Source organism: Symphalangus syndactylus, chromosome 8, assembly GCF_028878055.3.
Source record: "Symphalangus syndactylus isolate Jambi chromosome 8, NHGRI_mSymSyn1-v2.1_pri, whole genome shotgun sequence".
NCBI classification, from domain to species: Eukaryota; Metazoa; Chordata; class Mammalia; order Primates; family Hylobatidae; genus Symphalangus; species Symphalangus syndactylus.
The window spans coordinates 47,044,651-47,064,019 of NC_072430.2; the positions used below are offsets into that span (position 1 = coordinate 47,044,651).

Sequence of the window (19,369 nt, forward strand, 5' to 3'; positions counted from 1 at the left end):
CCCATCTCAAAAAATAATAAAAAATAAAAATAAGAAATAGAAACAACCCAAATGTCCATCAGCTGATGAATGAATAAATAAAATGGGAGATATCTATACAATAGAATATTATTTGACAATAAAAACGAATGAAGTACTGATTCATGCTACAACAAGGCTGAGCCTTGAAAACATTATGCTGATCAAAATCAGCCAGACAGAAGGACCACATATTATTATTCCATTTGTATGAAATGTCCAGAATAAGCAAATCATAGAAATAAAAAGTAGATTAGTGGTTGCCAGGGACTGAGGAGAGAGGTAATGGGAAGTGAATGCTAATGGGAACAGGATTTCTTCTCGGGTGATAAAAATGTTCTGGCATTAGATAATGATGATGGTTGCACAACTCTGTGAATTTACTAAGAACCACTCAACAGCATATTTTTAAATGGTAACTTTTATGGTACACAAATTATATGTCAATACGGTTATTATTTTAAAGAACAAATAAAAACAGGTGGCCGGTCCACAGACCACAGTTTGCCAACCTCTGAATGAGTTCAACTCTTCCAGTTTACAGTTGAGTAAACCAAGAACCTAAAGAGGAAGAAAACTAACATCTGCTAAGCAACAATTATGTGCTAAATAGAAGACATTTTGTATAAATTATCACTGTACATTAAATGGTTGTTTGGAACAAAAGCAATTCACTGAAAAACACATGTAAAACAAGTAGTAAGATGCTCTGGACACAGTAGATGTTCACACTGTAATAATAATATGTTTTTTGAGCATGTAACAAAAAAGGAAAAAGAAAAGCAATAAGTGCCCAACAGTGGGGTCCATTTACTATTTATGCAATCTGTACATAAAGGATGGGCTTGAATATTTAGCAGTATGACTGCTTTAAAAAAAAAGCTGGCATTGTCCACAGACCAAAAGGCAGGAGGTCTTTATAAAGCAGGGCACCATCCACTAAACACACACAGAGCCCACTTTTTCTGCAGCATCCAAAGGGGCCAACTGTGGCTGAAGAAGCTCGGAAACATTCCAGCTCACAGATGCACCCCAGGTCTCAGTACTTCACCGAGAGAGTCCTCTACATTGCCTGAGAGAGTCACACTGTTGCTCTAGGCAAGATCTATCCACATGAAGACAAAAATGCCCTTGGTCCCTGAACTCCTATTAGGCCTCCAGGCTCATCAAAGATAGGACAAACCCCTTCCACCCTATAGGATGTTCAGCCTGCCAACGTTTCATCAGTCCAGGCCAACAAAGTTTCACAGTTCATGTCAAGCATCCAGACCTTCAGTACTTGCTGGGAATGTGAAAGAAGGAAGACAAGACAGTAAACCAAGGTGTTCCCAGGGCAAGCTAGTTCACACAACTCAAGTCTACAGGGTGAAGTCAGGAAGATGCGGTTCTATACTGTGGGGCTGGGGAGCTAAAAAGGAATAATAAGACCTGCTTCATAGCTCAACCCCAGGCACTTAGAAAACAAGTGTGTATTTCCCTAGGTTTTAGGAAATACAACAGTAAGAACTACGGAAATGACAATAGAGCCCAATGCCTTTGTCAAAAAGCCACAGAACATTTTTTAAGCTTCCAACTTCAGAACAAAGCATCATCAAGAAGAAGTTACATCTCCCCAGATCCCTATATGCAATGACCTCAGGAAATAAAAAAAATCAGGTGCATGTGTGCACTGTTGGAGGGGAGCAGTGGTTAGAACGAGAAAATGGGAAAAGTGGTGGTGCCCATACAGCTATAACAAGAAAGATTGTTCCTGGACCATGGAGCTCAAAGACAGGAAAGATAACACATTTGTTTCCACACAGAAGTAACATAATGAATAGAGTTTTATATTCTATATTATTAGAACTATAATCCATCTACACAAAAAATTAAAATGTCTTGGGAATGAGTCTGATAACAACCAATAATCAACCACATGGTTGCTTAACATTTATGGAAAACGATGTGGTAGTACGCATCAAATGCCTTAAAAAGTGCACGGCCTCTTGACACAATAGACAGCTGCTGGAAAGTTAATCTCCAAATTTTTAGGATTCATGATACATTCATACAATGAAATACAATGCAGACATTTTTTAAATGAGATAGTGTTGTATCTGTAACTTACTGGGAAATAAGCCCATAATATAATTAGCTAAGAAAATATTGTAAAACAATATATGACATTACACCATTCTTGTCCTAAATGTGTACTAAAAAGTACACACAAGGAAAAAAATCTAGCGGGTTAGAGACTTAACTGTTGCTATTTCAGGGGCATGAAATCACTGGCTTAATCTTTCTACCTTATATACTTCTGTATTGTCAGAATTTTTTTAACAGAATGTGTATAGCTTTTCTATTTAGAAGAAAATGAAAATATTTATCATCTTAATTATCTGGTTAATTAAATCCCTAGTACACAGACCTGCACAAATATATTACATAAGCCTCTACAACACATGCGTTTAGAGGTTGCATAGTGTGGCTATGTCATTTGTTTAAGCAATTTTCTAGTATTGGATATTTAGGTTGTTTCCAATTTTTTGCCACTATAAACAGAACTTGGATTGTAATCCTTGTGGCTAAATAGTTTCACATATTTTTAGTTACTTCCTTAGAATAAATTCCTAGAAGTGGAATTGCAGGCCCAACATGTGGACACGATTGAGGACTTTTGACCCATATTGCAAGACTATCCCATTAAAAAGTCAGTGCCAGTTTACTTTCCAAACTGCAATGGAAGGGTACCCTTTTCCCTTTATCTGACCCTGAATATCATCATCTTTTCCCAGTTTTTGCTAATTTAGTAAGCAAAAGCATTCATCATCATTTTTATTTGTATTTCTAAAATGACAAAAGAAGATAACATCATTCAGATTCACTTATTGACTATTTATTATTATCGTATGACTGGTTTATTGCTATCTCTTGCCCACATTTTCACTAGGATCTTTTTCTTGCTGAATTGTAAGAGTTCTTTACATAAGATTAGCTCTTCGTTGTTAAGGCTAATGTGTGTTGTTTGCTTTTAGTTTAGTTTTTCTCTTTTTAGAAACAGAGTCTCACTATGTTATCCAGGCTGGAGTGGAGTGGCTATTCACAGGTGCAATCATAGAGCAATATAGCCTTGAACTCCTGGGCTCAAGCAATCCTCCTGCCTCAGCCTCCCAATTAGCTGGGACTACAGGCTTGTGCCACCATGCTCAGTTTTGCTTTTACTTTTAAGGTATTTGTGTCCAAAAGTTTAAAATTTGTATATATTTTCCTAAAAATAAAAGGCATTCAGGATTCCAAATCACTGACTTATAAATGAGCTTTTGAAATATTATTGTTTGTATATTGTCTTTTATATAGTTACTTTATCATATGTCTTAATCTCTTTTCTGCGTGTAAACTCCTTGAAGGCAGAGGTCATGACATTTTTTTGAATCCTCCCTAGCAACCAGCACACAGCCCACAATATAGCAGAGCTCAAAAATGTCTGGGATGAAAAGATATTGTGCCTGGGGATTTGCTTTGAAGCAATCCAGTTTGGGGGCAGGAGATGGAAATGAGGTAAAGATGAAACAGAATTGGCCATTTGTTAATCATTGTTGAAGCTGGGTGATGGGTATATGTTCATTTTACTATTATTTCCACTTTTTTGTATCTTTTTTTAATTTCTGTAATCAAAAGATTGTGTTTGTTTCATTGTTTGGTCAATAGCATTAGAAAGAGAACTTCTGCAACAACAATGGTGATAGAAATGGAATACATTTGTATCAAGGCCACTTCTGTAGCCCAAAAAAGTTAAGAGCACAGCCTTCGATATTAGGCAGGCTTGAGTACAACTTGTCTTAGGCCCTTGATATTAGGCAGGCTTGAGTACAAATTGTCTTAAGCTTAGGGACCTCAAGTCAGCTATTCAACCCCACTGAAACTCAATTTTTCTTTATATATAAGGGTATTAATAACTATCTCAAAAGGTTGTAGTAAAGATTAATGGGTGTAAAACACAGGGCCTAGCACCTGATAGCACTCAATAAAAAGTGGGCATCATTGTCATTCAGTGATGCACACACTTGCCAAGCTCCAGCCAACACAGCCTGATGGTGACAGCCCAACACCCTTCCACTGCAGCTGAGATTTCAGTTAATCAGTCTGGGCACCAGACAACTGCTTGGCAAAGGACTTGATAGAACAGATGTCAGGAATTGTGTTCCAGATACCCAGAACAGAAAACAGATAAGACCATAGCAAAGGACAAAGCCTATAGCTCCTGACCTTACTCAACAGGTCACCAAAGAGGCTAAATTCCACATCTCAAGGATGCAATCGAGAAACAAGAGTGATGAAGTCCTTACAAAAGTGGTTTGAAACTTTGATCAAATATTGGCATCACCTGGGGAGCTCAAACAAACACAATGTCTGTGTCCCATTCCCAGATATTGATTTAATGGTCTGGGATATGGCCTAGGTTTCAAGACCTTTAAAAGTCTAACATGATCTAATATACAGCTTTAGTGTCGCTGCTGTAGAAGAAAGCTGAACCACTCCTGTGTGTGCGTTGGGGTTGGAGGTAGGGAGGGAAGAGGACAAGGGAAAACAAAGGGAAAGAACAGAGGCCAGCAAGTCCCGCATGAAGCCCATTAAAGCCAAGTCAGTCATGTGGTCTCAAGCTGTGTCCCATGCCAGACAAATCCAATCCCATTAGAGTCCCATCACTCCCCCCATAAACTTCAAGAGAGGGTTACTGTGTAATAATTCCCAGGGCTAAAATATGTTAATACCGGGATGCGTGCATATCAATATTCTAAAGAATATTAAAGCAATGTAGTTTATCTCTGGGTTTTGGTCTTGGGAGAATAAAAAAAAAAAAAAAAAGCCCAGCTAAGTGATGGAGGTTGAAAAAAGGAGAAAGCATTCATCTCCCGGCATTTTGGCAGCCAGTCAGTGTGACTGAAGCACACTCAAAGAGGCAGCCTTATTTTGTGAAGTTATTGCAGTGTCTTTGATCAGCGGGAAAAGCACATCCGTTTCAATCACTGTAGCTGGGATGGGCCCGCTGTCTGGCCGTCCGGCTGCCCACCAGAGTGAGCTAGCCTTCAGCCTACAGACACATGGCATTGCTTAGCATGTCAAACAAATGAGGGGGTTCTTGACTATCTACACAACTCTTGCTGAACTTCAGGGACTCTCTTGTTTAGCAATTTAGCCTGGACTAATCTGAAAGTTCCTTTCCCCCAGTAAACACCACCTGGTCTGGCCTGGCCTCACCAAAACAAAAGCTGGCCAGTGGGCTGTCTGTCACGAGGTAGCCAACACTTCAGAATCAGGAGGGCAGGGGTCAGCCGTTCCTATAACCAACACACCCAGGATCACACAAGCCTGGAGAAAGAAAAATCCAATGGCCACAAACTCCACTCTCCTCCTTTACCTTCAACCTGTCTCAGCCCCAAACTAATCTGAGAAAAGTCTGGTTCCTCCCCACAGACATGAATTCTTAGCAATGCAGTTTTAAATATATACAAAGATCACCCACATTCTTTTTACCAGAATAAACAGTTTTTTAAAAATTGATGGAAGAGTTCATCCATTTTCCAACTTGGGGATTTTCAACAAAAGGTTTGGTGGGTTTTTCTTAAGCAGTATAGTGGTATCAACACAATAGAAAGATTTCAGTACTAGAACTACAGTAGAGATGGGAATAATCATGATGATAATGACAAAAATTTATATATTATTTATGTGTTCCAAGTGTTTCATGTGTGTTAACTGATTTTATCTTCATCACAACCTAATGAGGGAAGCTATAATAATGATCATTAACAATACTAATTATAGGAATATATAACAATTATTATTACATACAATAATAATAAATAACAACAGATAAGCAACCATAATAATCAATCTCCACTTTTCAGATAAGGAAATTCTGACCCCAGAGAAGCTCGGGGACTTACCTGAGGGGTGGGGGCTGAGCTTCGTGCCCAGGTGTCGGCTCCAGGAGCAGCGCTCTAACCAGAGCACCAGACTGCCTCCTTCCAGAGCACACCTCAGAGCCTCCTTTAAAGCTGCCAGCTCAGAGAGCCAGCAGAGTATGGAGGGCTTCTGGGGGCTCTGGACTTAGGGATTTGTGAGTCTGAACCCCAGCTCCGCCTCTGCACATCCCATACCTATTGCATCATCTGTAAATGGGGATAATGACACCTACCTCACAGGTTTGTGGTGAGGCTTAAATGACGAAATGAATTAAAAGCACCTCTCCCAGGGTCGGCAATGAAGGTCAGTTTAACCCAGTGACTATCAAGCCTGGCTGCCCATTTGAATCAACCAGAAAACTTTAAAAATGCTGATATCCAATCCCCAACCTCCTCATCCCTCTACATTTCCACCTCAACAGAAAGTTAGTCTCAAATCAGTAATCCACTGTGTCCCACCTGGAAATGAAACCTGAAGCCTCTCAGACCAAAGACCAGCCTATATACCCTTTGCCACATTGATCAAGAATTACAGGGGAGCTTTTAAACCCCTGGAGCCTCTGCCCCTGGCTCTAAGACAACAGGATTCCCCCAAATATTGTTCGATTGGACAAAGAAGTTGCAGGTGCCAGGACCATTCCCAACCACTTGGCTAAGCTCACCCTTGTCCGGTGACCTTCCACACTTTCATCAGGACAGCACCTTCACCCAGCTGGCACCATATCTGACTCTCACAGAAGCTGCCCACCGCCTAGGCTGCCTCCCACCTCAGCCACAAGCCTCTGCATAGGAGGAAGCAGCCCAGAAGCTTTCCTGAGAAGCACCTTTCTGTCCCACTGTTGCCTGTGTTTTAGAAATAGTCTGTGCCAAGGCCAGGTGTGATGGCTCACACTATAATCCTAGCACTTCTGGAGGCTGAGGCAGGAGGATCACTTGAGGCCAGGGCTTTGAGACCAGTCTGGGCAACATAGCAAGATCCCCATCTCTAAAAAATATTTTAAAAATAAGCTGGGTGTGGTGGCTTGTGCCTATAGTCCCAGCTATTCCGGAGGCTTGGGTGGAAGGATTGCTTGATCCCAGTAGTTCAAGGCTACAATGAACTATGATTGTGCCACTGCACTCCAGCCTGGAGTGAGACTCTGTCTGCAACAGAGTGAGACCCTGCCTTGAAAAAAAGAAAAGAAAAAAGAAATAGTCAGTGCCAAGATCAACACAGTCAGCATTACTTTGACAACACACTAACCAGAAGACCATGCAAGATGAGAGGTAGGACTGCCTGACTTAGGTTTTAAAATCTGAGTATATACATACCCGTATGTGTATACACACACACACACTCACACACACTCACACACTCCAAGAACCATAGTACACTTTGCGCTCAAAGAGGGTCTGCTTCGTTCAAGGACTGGGGATAGAAAGCAGGGAGGGCAGAGGGTAGCAATAAACAGGGAAGGGAATACCGGGGTTGCCCATGGAAACTGGCAGTAATAAGAAAAGCAATCAGCCCACATTTGACAGAAGAGAAAAGCACAGATCTGGCCCTCCAAGGAGACAGCCGGCAGGGAGGATGGGGACCAAGCAATGCCAGTTTCCTGGCTTGGGCTTCCATGCATCTTTTCAGGACCTACTGCCAGTTGGCAAGAGGTGGCGTCGAGGGCCGGGGAGGGGGAAGGCAGCACGGAGGGGAGTTGAAGAGCCACTCACTCAACTGTTTCCCAGAAAGTGAAGGCGCCAAGCAGCCCTCGTGCTCTCGGGACGCCTCCCCTCTGCCTCCGTCCAGGAAAGAACCCAAGAGGATTGTCCGAGGCCTCACCTGGGTAAAGGAGCCATCCTCGCCACACTCTGGGACAAAAACAGCTTCCTGAGGCTTCTTGGCTTGCTCCAGGGCTTGAGCCCGCTCCAGGCGACACTTGCTCTGGCCAGCGTCTGAAAGCAGAGAGGAGCGGATTTCATATTTCACTTGGATTCGACACTGGGGCCGAGGGACAAAATGGCTGAGAAAACCACTCCACCTGTGCGGGAGCCCACACACAACCAACTGGCTTGTCCAAGCCTAAAAGGGCCGTGGCTAGTGACTGCTGCGCTGCCCCCCTTCCCCATATGTCATTCATAGAAAAGCAGAGGAGTCGTGTTTATCGCAAGTTCTGCCTGTCTTTTCTCCCAAGTACCTCTACCCTGGCCCCATAGAAAAAAATGTTTTACTTCCATGATTTTTCACTGGGTTTATTCTAAAAGTAGTAAGCCTAACAGGGGCTCAACCACGTCTTATGGTTCAAGAATTGCAAACATTTTCTTTAGAAAATCAGAGGCTCTAGCGCAGCCTGCTTAGCCACCTACAATTCCTGTGATGGCTCTAAGCAGTCCGGGGTCACAAATTCAAATATGTACAGGACTCAGGAAAAAGATATAAATTAGAGAAACCAGCTGGATATGAGAAGAATGACATTCAGTTTGGAGAGACTATAGGGAGTGCTGTAAGACTGTGGCAAACTGGACAACAGGCTCCCCTTTAAAGCAGTAGCTGTTGGGCAGTTCTAGCCATGTGTTGCTTTGTAGGAACACAGACCTAATGTTACCAGACTTTCCAATTTTGGAACAGAAGAACAAAAAGGCAGATTTTTTTTTCATTGAATCTCCCAATTTTTAAATATTATCCCAAGTGTTTTTTGCTGTTTTTAAACAGGCAAACAGACCAAACAAAACACCTCTGTTGGCCAACAATTTGGAATCACTCTTCAGGAGCCAGCAATAATGTCTTGCCGTTTCAAGCATCTCCAAAAAAAGAAAAAGGAAAGTGCTGGCCAGATAGCAGCACATCTCTTAAAGCCCTAGCCTGGGGGCAGTGTTTGAAAGAGAGAAAAATGCTCATTCCTTCAGGTAGACCAGGCTTTGTTCCCTCAGCCCTGGTGGAAGGGGTGGAGAGATAGGAAAGCAAAGTGAGTAGACAGACTTATTCCAAGCTCCCCTGCTGCAAATGCACAATGAGGGAGCTGGGGTGCCCAGGAACCTCTCCTTGGCTGGGCAGGGGGTGCACACACTTACCTTTGCATCTACCTCGATGCACCATGCCCAGGGTCGGGTCTCGGCACTTGGCTCGCTGGTACTCACACATGGACTCGTAGGACCTGCCATCAGAGGCACAGATGGGTTTGGGTTGAGTCCTGGAGCAGTGGAGGTTGCACTGAGGGTCACGGTCACTTATGAGAAACTAGGTTGGAAAAAAGTGAAAGGGTACAGAGGTTACTTTTGCAAGAAAAGTAGGGGCGAGTCCACGACTTACAGTACTTGCTTGCCTTTAGAAAGTCCCTAGTAAACCCATATAAAACCCTAAAGATGAAGGGAACAGAGCAGCCACAAAGTCTAACCAAGGAAGGCATCCTCTATGCATCATAAGAACAATAGTGTCTAACAATTACTGACCATTAACAGGCATTGTGCCAAGTAATTCACATCCAGGATCTCGGTCCTCACAACAACCCTATGAAATAGGAACTCTATTCTGTAGACAAGGAAACCAAAGCCCAGAGACGTAACTTGCCCAGTGTCACATAGCTATAAGCAGTGGAGGCTGAATTAAAACCTAAATCTGTCAGAAGTAAAATCAAAGCTTTACCCTGTAGGATGTCCAGCCTCTCCATCCATGCAGATGGCCATGCAGCCTCTATTCGGGTGTATCCTCAAATCAGGAACACACCATAAATCTCCAAATTCCATCTCGGGAAAGTTTTATTTATGAGATCATAGTGAGCTCCAAATCTATCATCCCTCCAATTTTTGCCCACCTCTCTCCGGCAGAATACAGAAGTTAAATAATTTTCTGTGAGAAATAGATTTCCTGATTTTTAAAATAACAACAATAATCAGCTTGGAAAATGCTGAGTTAAGCAGATTTTCTTGGTGAAGGGCTTCTCAGATGACTCTGATACATTCTTATGCATTGTGAACCTCCAAGACGCATAGTAAATTAAAGATAGCTACAAATTATTTGCTATTCCTCCCATTGAGCTATGGAGTCTAATTTCCTCTCCCTTGAATCTGGACTGGCCTCGGAAACTTGCTTGACCAAGAAAATGCTATGGGAGTGGTGTCTGGGGACTTCAAAGTTAGGTTACACGAAGTCTTGCAGCTCCTTCCTGGCCTCTTGTAATACTCAATCTTGAGGAAACCGGCTGCCGTGTAAGAAGCCTAACAACCCTGAGACCACCATACTATGAGGAAGCCCGAGTTTACACATGTCAAAACCATGCAGACAGAGAAATGCCCAACCAACCCAGGCACAGACATGTTGAGTGAAAAAGCCTTCAGGTGAGTCTAGTTCCAGCTGTCATCTAATTGCAACTCGGAGAGATGAAAATAAATAATTGCACGAGAGACCCCAAAGTCAGAACCACCCAGCTGAGCCCAGTTAACCCACAGAACTGAGAGAGATTATAATAATAAATTGTTTTAAGCTGTTAAGTTTTGTGGTCGTTTGTCACACAACAATCAACCAGATCAAGGGGCATATACAATGAAGCATCTTCCAAAGTTACTTAACCGTGAACCCCTATATCAGGGAACCCCCTGTTAACAACAACAGAATACAGCCGGAGAACAATTGGGCTATTACAATCCATGAGCTTCTGCTCCATAACCCATGATTAGATTGTACAGGCCTTGAGACCTGGGTCCACTCTTATCTACTCCCATATAGCAGAGTCCTGAGCACACAGAATGAGGCTCTTCATCAGACTGGGTTGAGGGAATGAATGCCCCACAATAATGAATGGCAATGTCATGAACACAAATCAGGCCATCGGTAATGGTAGAGTTGACTATATAATCAAACCAAGCTCGTAGAGGTTTTGGGAAGGCGTGAATACAAGCTCTGTCTCTAATGTATTTGTGGGCCCTTTGTGTGAAGCAAACAGATGAGAACTTTTTGACCCTTTTCCAGAACAGCAGAGAAAGTTTCAGAGGTAGTACCACACCCTTCAAGGGAGTACTGGAAACACACACCCCACACTGGCCAAACTCAAATAGGACCCGAACCTGTCCATAAATACACAGACCACACCCCAGCTATAAAGCCAGTCCCTCCTTGGGACTGGACCTCATGCCTGGGTGCTGGCTGCCTAGCACAGGGACGGAGCAGCTGAGGGCTGCAACCACTGCACAGGCCTTGTCCAAATGGACCAGTGAAATTGCGCTTTGTCTTCAGACACCTTGGGCTTCCACGCACTCACAGGTCACACCTGAATCTTGCCCAGGGCCCAAAGGGAAATATCCAGATAGTGTCTCATGAGCACAGCATTTGATAGAGTCCAGTGCTCAGGGGTAAAAATAAATAACTCAGATCATCATCTCCAGAGGAAGCCCTCTGACTCCAGGGCTGCCCCACAGAAAAGGGGTGAGCTGACACGGGGAAATGGGAGAGGACAGCATTGTTCAGTCAAGCCCTGCACATGATCCCCAGCCTCAACCCCCCTCGAGTTGCCCCTGCTTTAAACCCGTGAGCCGTGTCCCACTGCTCGGGGACCCTTACATCGTCTCCCGGGCCTGGTGAGAATCAGACCCGGGGCCCCTCTCTGGCCCTCTGCTCTCTCTTCCCTGCTCCCCCTTGCTCCCTGCTGGTGGGGCACACGGGCCTGCTTCCCATGTATCAAATGAGCTACCTCTGCTGCTACCTCCAGGCCTTCAGGCACGCTGTTCCTTCTCCATTCCCTCCCACCCTGCTTCGGATTTTGGCTCAGGCAGTCTCTTCCAGGAGGCCCTCCCTGACTCCCCCAGGTGAGGACGAGCTCTTGTGATACTCTCTCACGATTCGTTTTTCCTTCACGGCTGTTCACACAGTTTGTAATGAAGAATTCATTTGTGTGATTTGGTTACCAATAGAATCCCCAACTCCGAGCTCCATGAAGATGAGAACGATGTCTGCTTTGCCTGTGAACACCTCCCCCGAGCATCTAACACAATCCTGGGGCCCTCCGTCATGTGTGGGAGGAGTGCAGCCCTGTAGCAGCATCTCCCGCCTGCTATTCCCGCAACACCTGCCAGTGGGACGTCACAGGCCTGGCTTTCCGGGCTCCTGCCACCCCCGGGGATCACTGGGGCCACTTCTCATGCGCCCGTGCTTTCAGCCTTGCTGTCCTCAGCCACGTTCTCCCGTCCCACTTCTGCACTGCACGTGGGCAGAGGTGGCCCAGAGCCTGCCATCTTTACTCCACCTCAGAACAAGAACTCTCATCAGGAGTGTCTCGCGCTGGGCCTGACCTGCCTGGAGAGCAGGGCTGTCTCACCTGGATGTTCAGCATCTGGTGTCTGGAACACAGAGTAGGTGCTTGGTCAACAGTTTTTGACTTTGCGAAGTCCTTTTTGCAGGTGGGCCGGTGTTTCTGTTTGTTACAATGAAAGGCAGTGGGACCTAGTGATTAGAAGCTTGGCTCTGGAGCCCAGCCATGGATGTCATTACCAGCAACAGCACCCACATGCTGTTTAACCTTGGGAACGTTGCCTAGCTTCTCTGGGCTTTTAGTTTTCTCATTCGTAAAATGAGAGTAGTAACAAGCCTTGCCTCATAGGGTGGTGTGAAGATTCAATTATTAACATATCCTAAGTCATGTATAAGTTCTTGTTCATCTTCTTTCTTTGGAATTTAATTGAAGGGGGACATGGTTTAAGAGAACACACAGAAAAAAGAGGGAGAAGAAGACAGTTTCTTTTCAAACCCACTGAGGTTGCCTAGTTGCCTGTGCTGCAGCTCACGGGACAGGAGAGCTGCCAGCGTCCCCGTGAAGTTGAACTACAGGCCAAAAAATCGGTTTGAAAATGGATTGCTCTACACCGAGAGAGAGGCCACAGCAGCTGTGCCAGAGACCAGCTTCCTAACAAGGGGAATACTCTGTCTGCAAACAGACAGGTTAAAGAACTTCAGAGGCCCCACCCATCCCAAGACACAGAGATCATTCTCAGCTTCAGAAGAGCACCCAAAATATTCCTGTCTAGAAATTACCGGTCCCTAAATCCAAATAAAAAGTTCAGAGATAGCATGGGGTCATTGACAATCTTCAATCAACTATGGTGTCACATTTTCATCTGTTTTAGGAACTGTGTGTATTTGTGATTGTTTTCACACACACACAAAATGAGCTCTATAAAATGGAGCTTTAACCAGACGACTACGCCCTAATAAGATCACCCAAAGCTCCAGCGCCCCAAAGGGATTACTCTGTGTCCACAAACCCTCCAGTTCATTCCTTCATCTGTTCATCTGCTCTGTACTCAATAAGTGATCACCAACAGTGAGCCCAACACTGTACCAGCATAGGAAGCAACACGTAACCAACATGGTACCCACCCTCAGTGAGATTACCATTTAGGGTGGAGACAAGGAGGATGTTAACAGGACACCATGGAGCTATTAAGATAGAGGCAATAAGAGAAGACTTAATCCTAGAGACTCTGGAACGCTCCAAAGCCACACAGTCCAAAAGAACTTCTCACCATGATGGACATGTTCTATATCTGTGCTGTCCAATACAGCAGCCACAAACCACATGTGGCTATTAAGCACTGCAATGTAGCTAGTGCAACTGGGAAATCAAATATTTAGTTACATTTAATTTTAGTTAATTTAAGTTTAAATGACCGCATGTGGCTAGTGGCTACCGTATGCAACAGCCCAGTTATAAAGTAAAAAAACCAAGAGAAGAGAGAGGAGGGAGCGTAGTCTTCAATCGAATTTTTCTCAGTTGAGCCAGGTGAAGACTGATTGAGAGAAAAACAAAAAAGAGAAAAAAGAAAAAGAAAAAAGAATCTGATCTGGAGAATAATTTCTGCATTTTGAAATTAGAGAGTATGTTAGGCCATTCTTGCATTGCTATGAAGAAACACCTGAGGCCGGGCATGGTGGCTCACACCTGTAATCCCAGCACTTTGGGAGGTCAAGGATACAAAAAAATTTTAAAATTAGCCAGGCATAGTAATGCATGCCCATGGCCCTAGTTACTTGGGAGGCTGAGATGGGAGGATCACTTGAGCTGGGAGGTGAAGGCTGCAGTGAGCCATGACGGTACCACTGTACTCCAGCCTGGGTGACAGAATAAGAATGAAAGAAAAGAAAAGAGAAAAGAAAAGAAAAGAAAAGAAAGAGGGAGTGAAGGAAGAAGGAAGGGAGGGAGGGAGGGAGGGAGGGAAGGAAGGAAGGAAGGAGAGATGGAAGGAAGGAAGGAAGGAAGGAGGGATGGAAGGAAGGAAGGAAGGGAGGAAGGAAGGAAGGAAGGAAGGAAGGAAGGATGGAAGGCAGGCAGGCAGGCCTGAGACTGGGTAATTTATAAAGAAAAGAGATTTAATTGCTCATGGGTCTGTAGGCTGTACAGGAAGGATAACACTGGCATTTGCTCTGCTTCTGGGGAGGCCTCAGGAAGCTTTTACTCAGGGCAGTAGGTGAAGCAGGAGCTTGCATGTCACATGGCAAAAGCAGAAGCAAGAGGATTACGGGGGCGGGTCACACACTTAACCAGATCTCACAAGTACTCACTATTGCAAGGACAGCACCAAGCCATGAGAGATGCACCCCAAGGACCAAAGCACCTCCCACCAGGGCCCACCTCCAACATTGGGGATTACATTTCAACATGAGATTTGGGTGGGGACAAATTTCCAAACTATGTCAGATAGAAAATTAGTTCACTATTTATGGGTCAAAACCAGGATATTCCAGGAGTTTGGAATTGCTCAGGAGCAATCATGGTTGGTGGAAATCTGGGGGGTTGGGCAGGGGCAAGCCATCTCTCCAACAAGCCAAACACTGAGCCATTTCCTTCTAGAGGGAAATAGCAGTTTTACAGAAATCTTCACTTATATTCCTTTCCTTCTTCCTAACCAAAAGACACTAAAAACAAAATAATAATGTTAAATATGATTGCATAATACAGAAACCAAACAAAACGAGCTGGGATAATTGTATATCTGCAGTTGTCTCTCCCACCCACTCTCCTTGCAGAGCGGATGACTCCAAACACTCTGTGTTTTGTTCACATTTGTAAAGTAGGATGGATACTTGATATACACATAAACAAGTCATTTTTCCTATTGGAAAAGTAAGCTACTGACTGGGGGCTGCCTTTGCCATGGAGGAGATCAGGGCAGATGAAATCAATTTGGGACTAGTCATCCCCTCTATCTGAAATGCACACATGCTGATTCTTCCCCTTCAGTCTCCAGCAGAGTAGAATGCAAGCCCTGCCACAGCTTTTGCTAAGGGAGACCATCCCAATACCACAAGCTGTGTTAGGTTTGACTGACTGCCAAGTTTCCATGACAATATAGGGAATAAAAGAGCCAGCCTAAGGTTCCATCTGGGAGGAGATGTTTAATTCTTTATAATATAGAGCTGTTCTCACCCTCTTAACTTCCGCCTGTTAGTATAATGCTGACTTAACCAATATCTAAAATCTGAACAGGTATTTTTCTGGTAATATGCATACTCGTATTTTTTCCTGGGTGTAGAGGAGGAGACAATAGCCATGCTAAACAACCAGGTCAGTGGTCTATCCACTGGATTTAGGAGAGTGAAGTCCACAATTTGGAGCAGCAAGTGACATTTCTCTCTGTGATACCATACTCAAAAATCACAGGCCAAACTCAAATTAATTTTAGGTTTTTCTTTAATAAATTCATATATAACACAGCTTCAAGTACTCACTTTCAACCTTTTTGCTTCGCTTATCTATTGGAGCAAAACAAATCACCTCTAAACTTAGCAGCTTCAAACCACAATTTATCATTTCTCATAATTATGTGGGTTGGCTGGGCTCAGCTAGGAGGTTCTTCTACTCCACATGGTACCACCTGAGGTAACAGATTTGACTTCATTCAGTTGGGAGCTTGGCTGGGGCTCTGTCTCCAACAGGCTTTCCTGTCTTATCCATGATGACTTCATTTAGTCCTTTATCTCTTGCCTGGGTGTTTGATTCTTTGGCACCAAACTTCCGCCCCCATCCCTACCCCAATCCAAGTTCAAATTCCACATTGCCACTGAGGTTATCATCCTAAAAAGCAAATACTTTCATATTTTAAACACCACCATTAGCTTCCTTGGCACTCCTGCTGCACTGTGTTTATACTTCTATCAAAACACTCAATATACTGCATTATCATTTATCTATTTACATGTCTATAAAAGATTGTGTCTTATTCCTCCTTATATACATAGGGCCTTACCAAAGGTAAGGTAACACAGCACCTTACCAAAAAAGTTTGTTCAGTACAAGTTTGAGGAATGAATGAATGAATATCAAACCTTACCTAAAATATATCATGAAGAAGTAGCTCTTTTTTCTGTCACTTACTGTGAAAAGAAATATTCTCTGTCCAACTACCACCAACAGCTTAAAGCTCTCAAATGTATAGTGATTAAAGGTATTTGTTCCTTTCTTTTCTTTAAAGGAACATCTGTCTCTTAGATAATAAAAGTCACATATTAAGCATGGTATTTTTTCCTTGGATTAATGGAAATGAAAAAAAATCTCTAAGAGGATATACCAGTATGGCTGAGATAGTACCCATATATCACTAAATCATCATGGAATTCATTCCCAGTGAACCTGGCCTTAGCCTCCAGGAAGCCTTTCCACCATCCCAGAGATGTCATCTCACCCATAACTCGGGCCGTATCTGAGACTCTAGATTGATGAGCCTGAAATTAATATATGTCAAGGTGGAAAACTCTGACAATTTAATGGCCAATGTGATTAGCACTCTAGTTTTTCGGGCAGCTACCATATGCATACACTTGAGTAAGAACGATAGCAAGATGGAAAAAAAAAATCAGTTATAAGTCAATTTTTTGACACCCCAAATTCATTTTTCTATAGCCTCAACATTGTAAATAATGGTGAGTTTTCTCCACCTGCAAATGTCCAATCTGCAAATGCCTATTTGGAAGGAAAGGGAAGGAGAACAATCCATACATGTATGCCTGCTGGGTGGTAACCGGCAGGGCAGAAACCACAGCCCAGCTCTGCAGCTCCTTCTTGCCTCTGGACTGTGCACACGCCGGCCCCCTTTCCCTGGAATGTGCTTCCACCTGATGAACTCCAGTTCTGGGGTAAATGCTGCTGCCTTCCAAAACAGGACGGGATCCCTGTGATGAGCCCCCAGAACACCCACTATGGTCCACTGTGGCCTGTGCCATAATTGTGATTAAAATGGCCCATCGTTTAATTTTACATTGCTTGTCCATGTCCCTCCACCGGGCTGTAAGCTCCCTGAGGGCAGAAACCAAGATCTGGGTGTGACACTGATGCATCTCCAGTGCCCAAACGAGGCATTCAATAAATATGTATGGCTTGAATGAATGAGGAGAAAACTGAGGCTGAGCAAGGTTAGGTCAGTAAGTGGTAGAACACTCCTGTAAGTCTGATCCTCACAGCCCAGATTCTTTCTCCCACACCACACTGTCTTCCTCAGTGTAGGGATATCAGACACTATGCCCCAGATGCCGCTGAGGGGCAGAAAGGGCTTTGCTGTCAGCTCTGGCAACAGTAGTTTGGGTCTATAGTAGTGGCCCCCAGGAGAACAGAAGAGGAGAAGGGCACCAGAAGCAAAAAGAGCTCTCCCAAGAGAGGGGATATTTTTCTGTCTTGTTTGTAAATCACGGTCCAGCTCAAGTTTTTAGAACTCAAGTACTAAAAAGCATTTCTGGGAGGTAAACCTGATATTGAAGGGGGGGAAAGCCACTCTCGGAGCCAATGCCTGGAACAAAAAGCAGAGAATCACATTCCAGACGTCTAGCTGCGGCTCAGCCACTTGCTCTCCAACCAGGGACTGTTCGCCTCTCACCACATCCTTCACCATCTGCAAAACTGGACTTTGGCCTTCTTCTCTGGGGCCTGCATCTTTGGGAATGGAGAGTGTTTTCCCATTAAAACATCACTCACCCACCCACTATCAAATTCATCATCTGCATTAAAAATCCACATCCCTATATCTGCCATCTCGCTCTCACCCTTCCCTGACCCCATGACCACTGCATTTACACAGGTGCAAAGAAGGGCCTCGACCTGCTGGCTTCAGAGTGGGGCTCGGTGAAGATGGAGGAGGGAAGATAAGGGAGGTCAAAGGGAAAGAGAGGCCTGCCAGCAACAGCAGCATCTGCTCTTCCTCCGCACACCTCCGCGACAGAGCCTGACAGCAGCATGCCCGATTAAAGGGCTTTTCATGCTGCTGAGGGAAAGCAGACACCCCCTCCAGCTGTTGGGCAGCTGGAGCCACTTCTGTTGTTTTAGCCAGGAGAGGCCTGACCTTTGTCACCCCGCCACCACCCCCTCCCCAAGGGAGGAATTTAGCGGTCACTTCACCCCACCCACTCAACCTCCTTCCTCCACTGTGCCCCCCACCACCAGCAGCCACAGGGATGATGGGCCAGGGCCCAGGGGAGAAGGCTGTCTTACACCAGGTGCCACTGTGTGGGAAGGCAGGAGAGAGGAGGACCCATGGGTTTGACAAAGCAGCTGAGACCCTGGATCTAAAGAGACCCTAACAAGAATGCAAAGGGGGCTGAGTTAACTTACATGCTCCCAACCCACACAGACTGTCTGCAGCCCCAAACCCATGCTCCTTGTCAATCTTTTAGAAAAGCAGGTGCACATAAAGTGAGGGTTAGGGCCCAAGTCATCAAATTTCCAAAACAATAAAAATAAAGCATTATTCTAAGTGAAAGAAGCCAGACTCGAAAAGTTATATACTATATAATTCCATCATGTGACATCCTGGAAAAGGCCGAACCAAAGTGACAGAAATTGGATTAATGATTATCAGGGACTGGAGATAAGGAGAGAAGCAGGAGAAAATGTTTATAGGTGATGGAAATATTCTAGATCTTGATTATGGTAGTGGTTACACAACTATATAAATTTGTTAAAATTCATAAAAGTATACACCTAAAAGGGGTCAGTTGTACCCCATGTAAATTACAACTCAGCAAACAAACAAGATAAAAACAATAAACACAAAACTAAAGAAAAAATTCCAAAGAATGTTTGCTTTGAAGGGCACATCAGACCCCCGCCATAGGCACTCAGAGAAGTTTCTGGCGATTTCTCCGCCCACCCCCTTTAATACAAGCCACCATGCTAGGTACATTGAGGATTATGAAAATAAACAAGAACACAGGCCCTTCCCCTACAAGCTGATCTAGTTGCAAAGACTGACATGTGGACATATCTCCACTGGGGCTGCATTTTTGAAACCAGGAAGCAAAGCCTAAGTCACAAACAAACAGATAGCATATGGGAAAATGGGACGCCAGAAAATCCAAGATGTGAGATGGTCACAGCAAACTCATAGAAAGGAAAAGAGAGGAGAGGAGAGGCAGGGAGGAAGGAAAAAGAACCATCCATTTGGCAGACTCACTGAGCACC

At 44.2% G+C, this 19,369-nt stretch overlaps 1 protein-coding gene across 8 annotated transcripts in view; it reads right to left on the reverse strand.

Moving 5' to 3' along the window:
* Positions 1 to 19,369, reverse strand: part of SMOC1 (SPARC related modular calcium binding 1) — a 162,160-nt gene that overhangs the window by 82,397 nt on the left and 60,394 nt on the right. For all 8 annotated transcript variants that reach the window (XM_055288993.2, XM_055288995.2, XM_055288999.2 and 5 more), the window contains exons 2-3: positions 9,009 to 9,174; positions 7,780 to 7,892 (exon numbers count right to left, since the gene is read on the reverse strand). In XM_055288993.2, the coding sequence (XP_055144968.1) occupies positions 7,780 to 7,892; positions 9,009 to 9,174 (279 nt within the window). The remainder of the gene's footprint in view (positions 1 to 7,779; positions 7,893 to 9,008; positions 9,175 to 19,369) is intronic.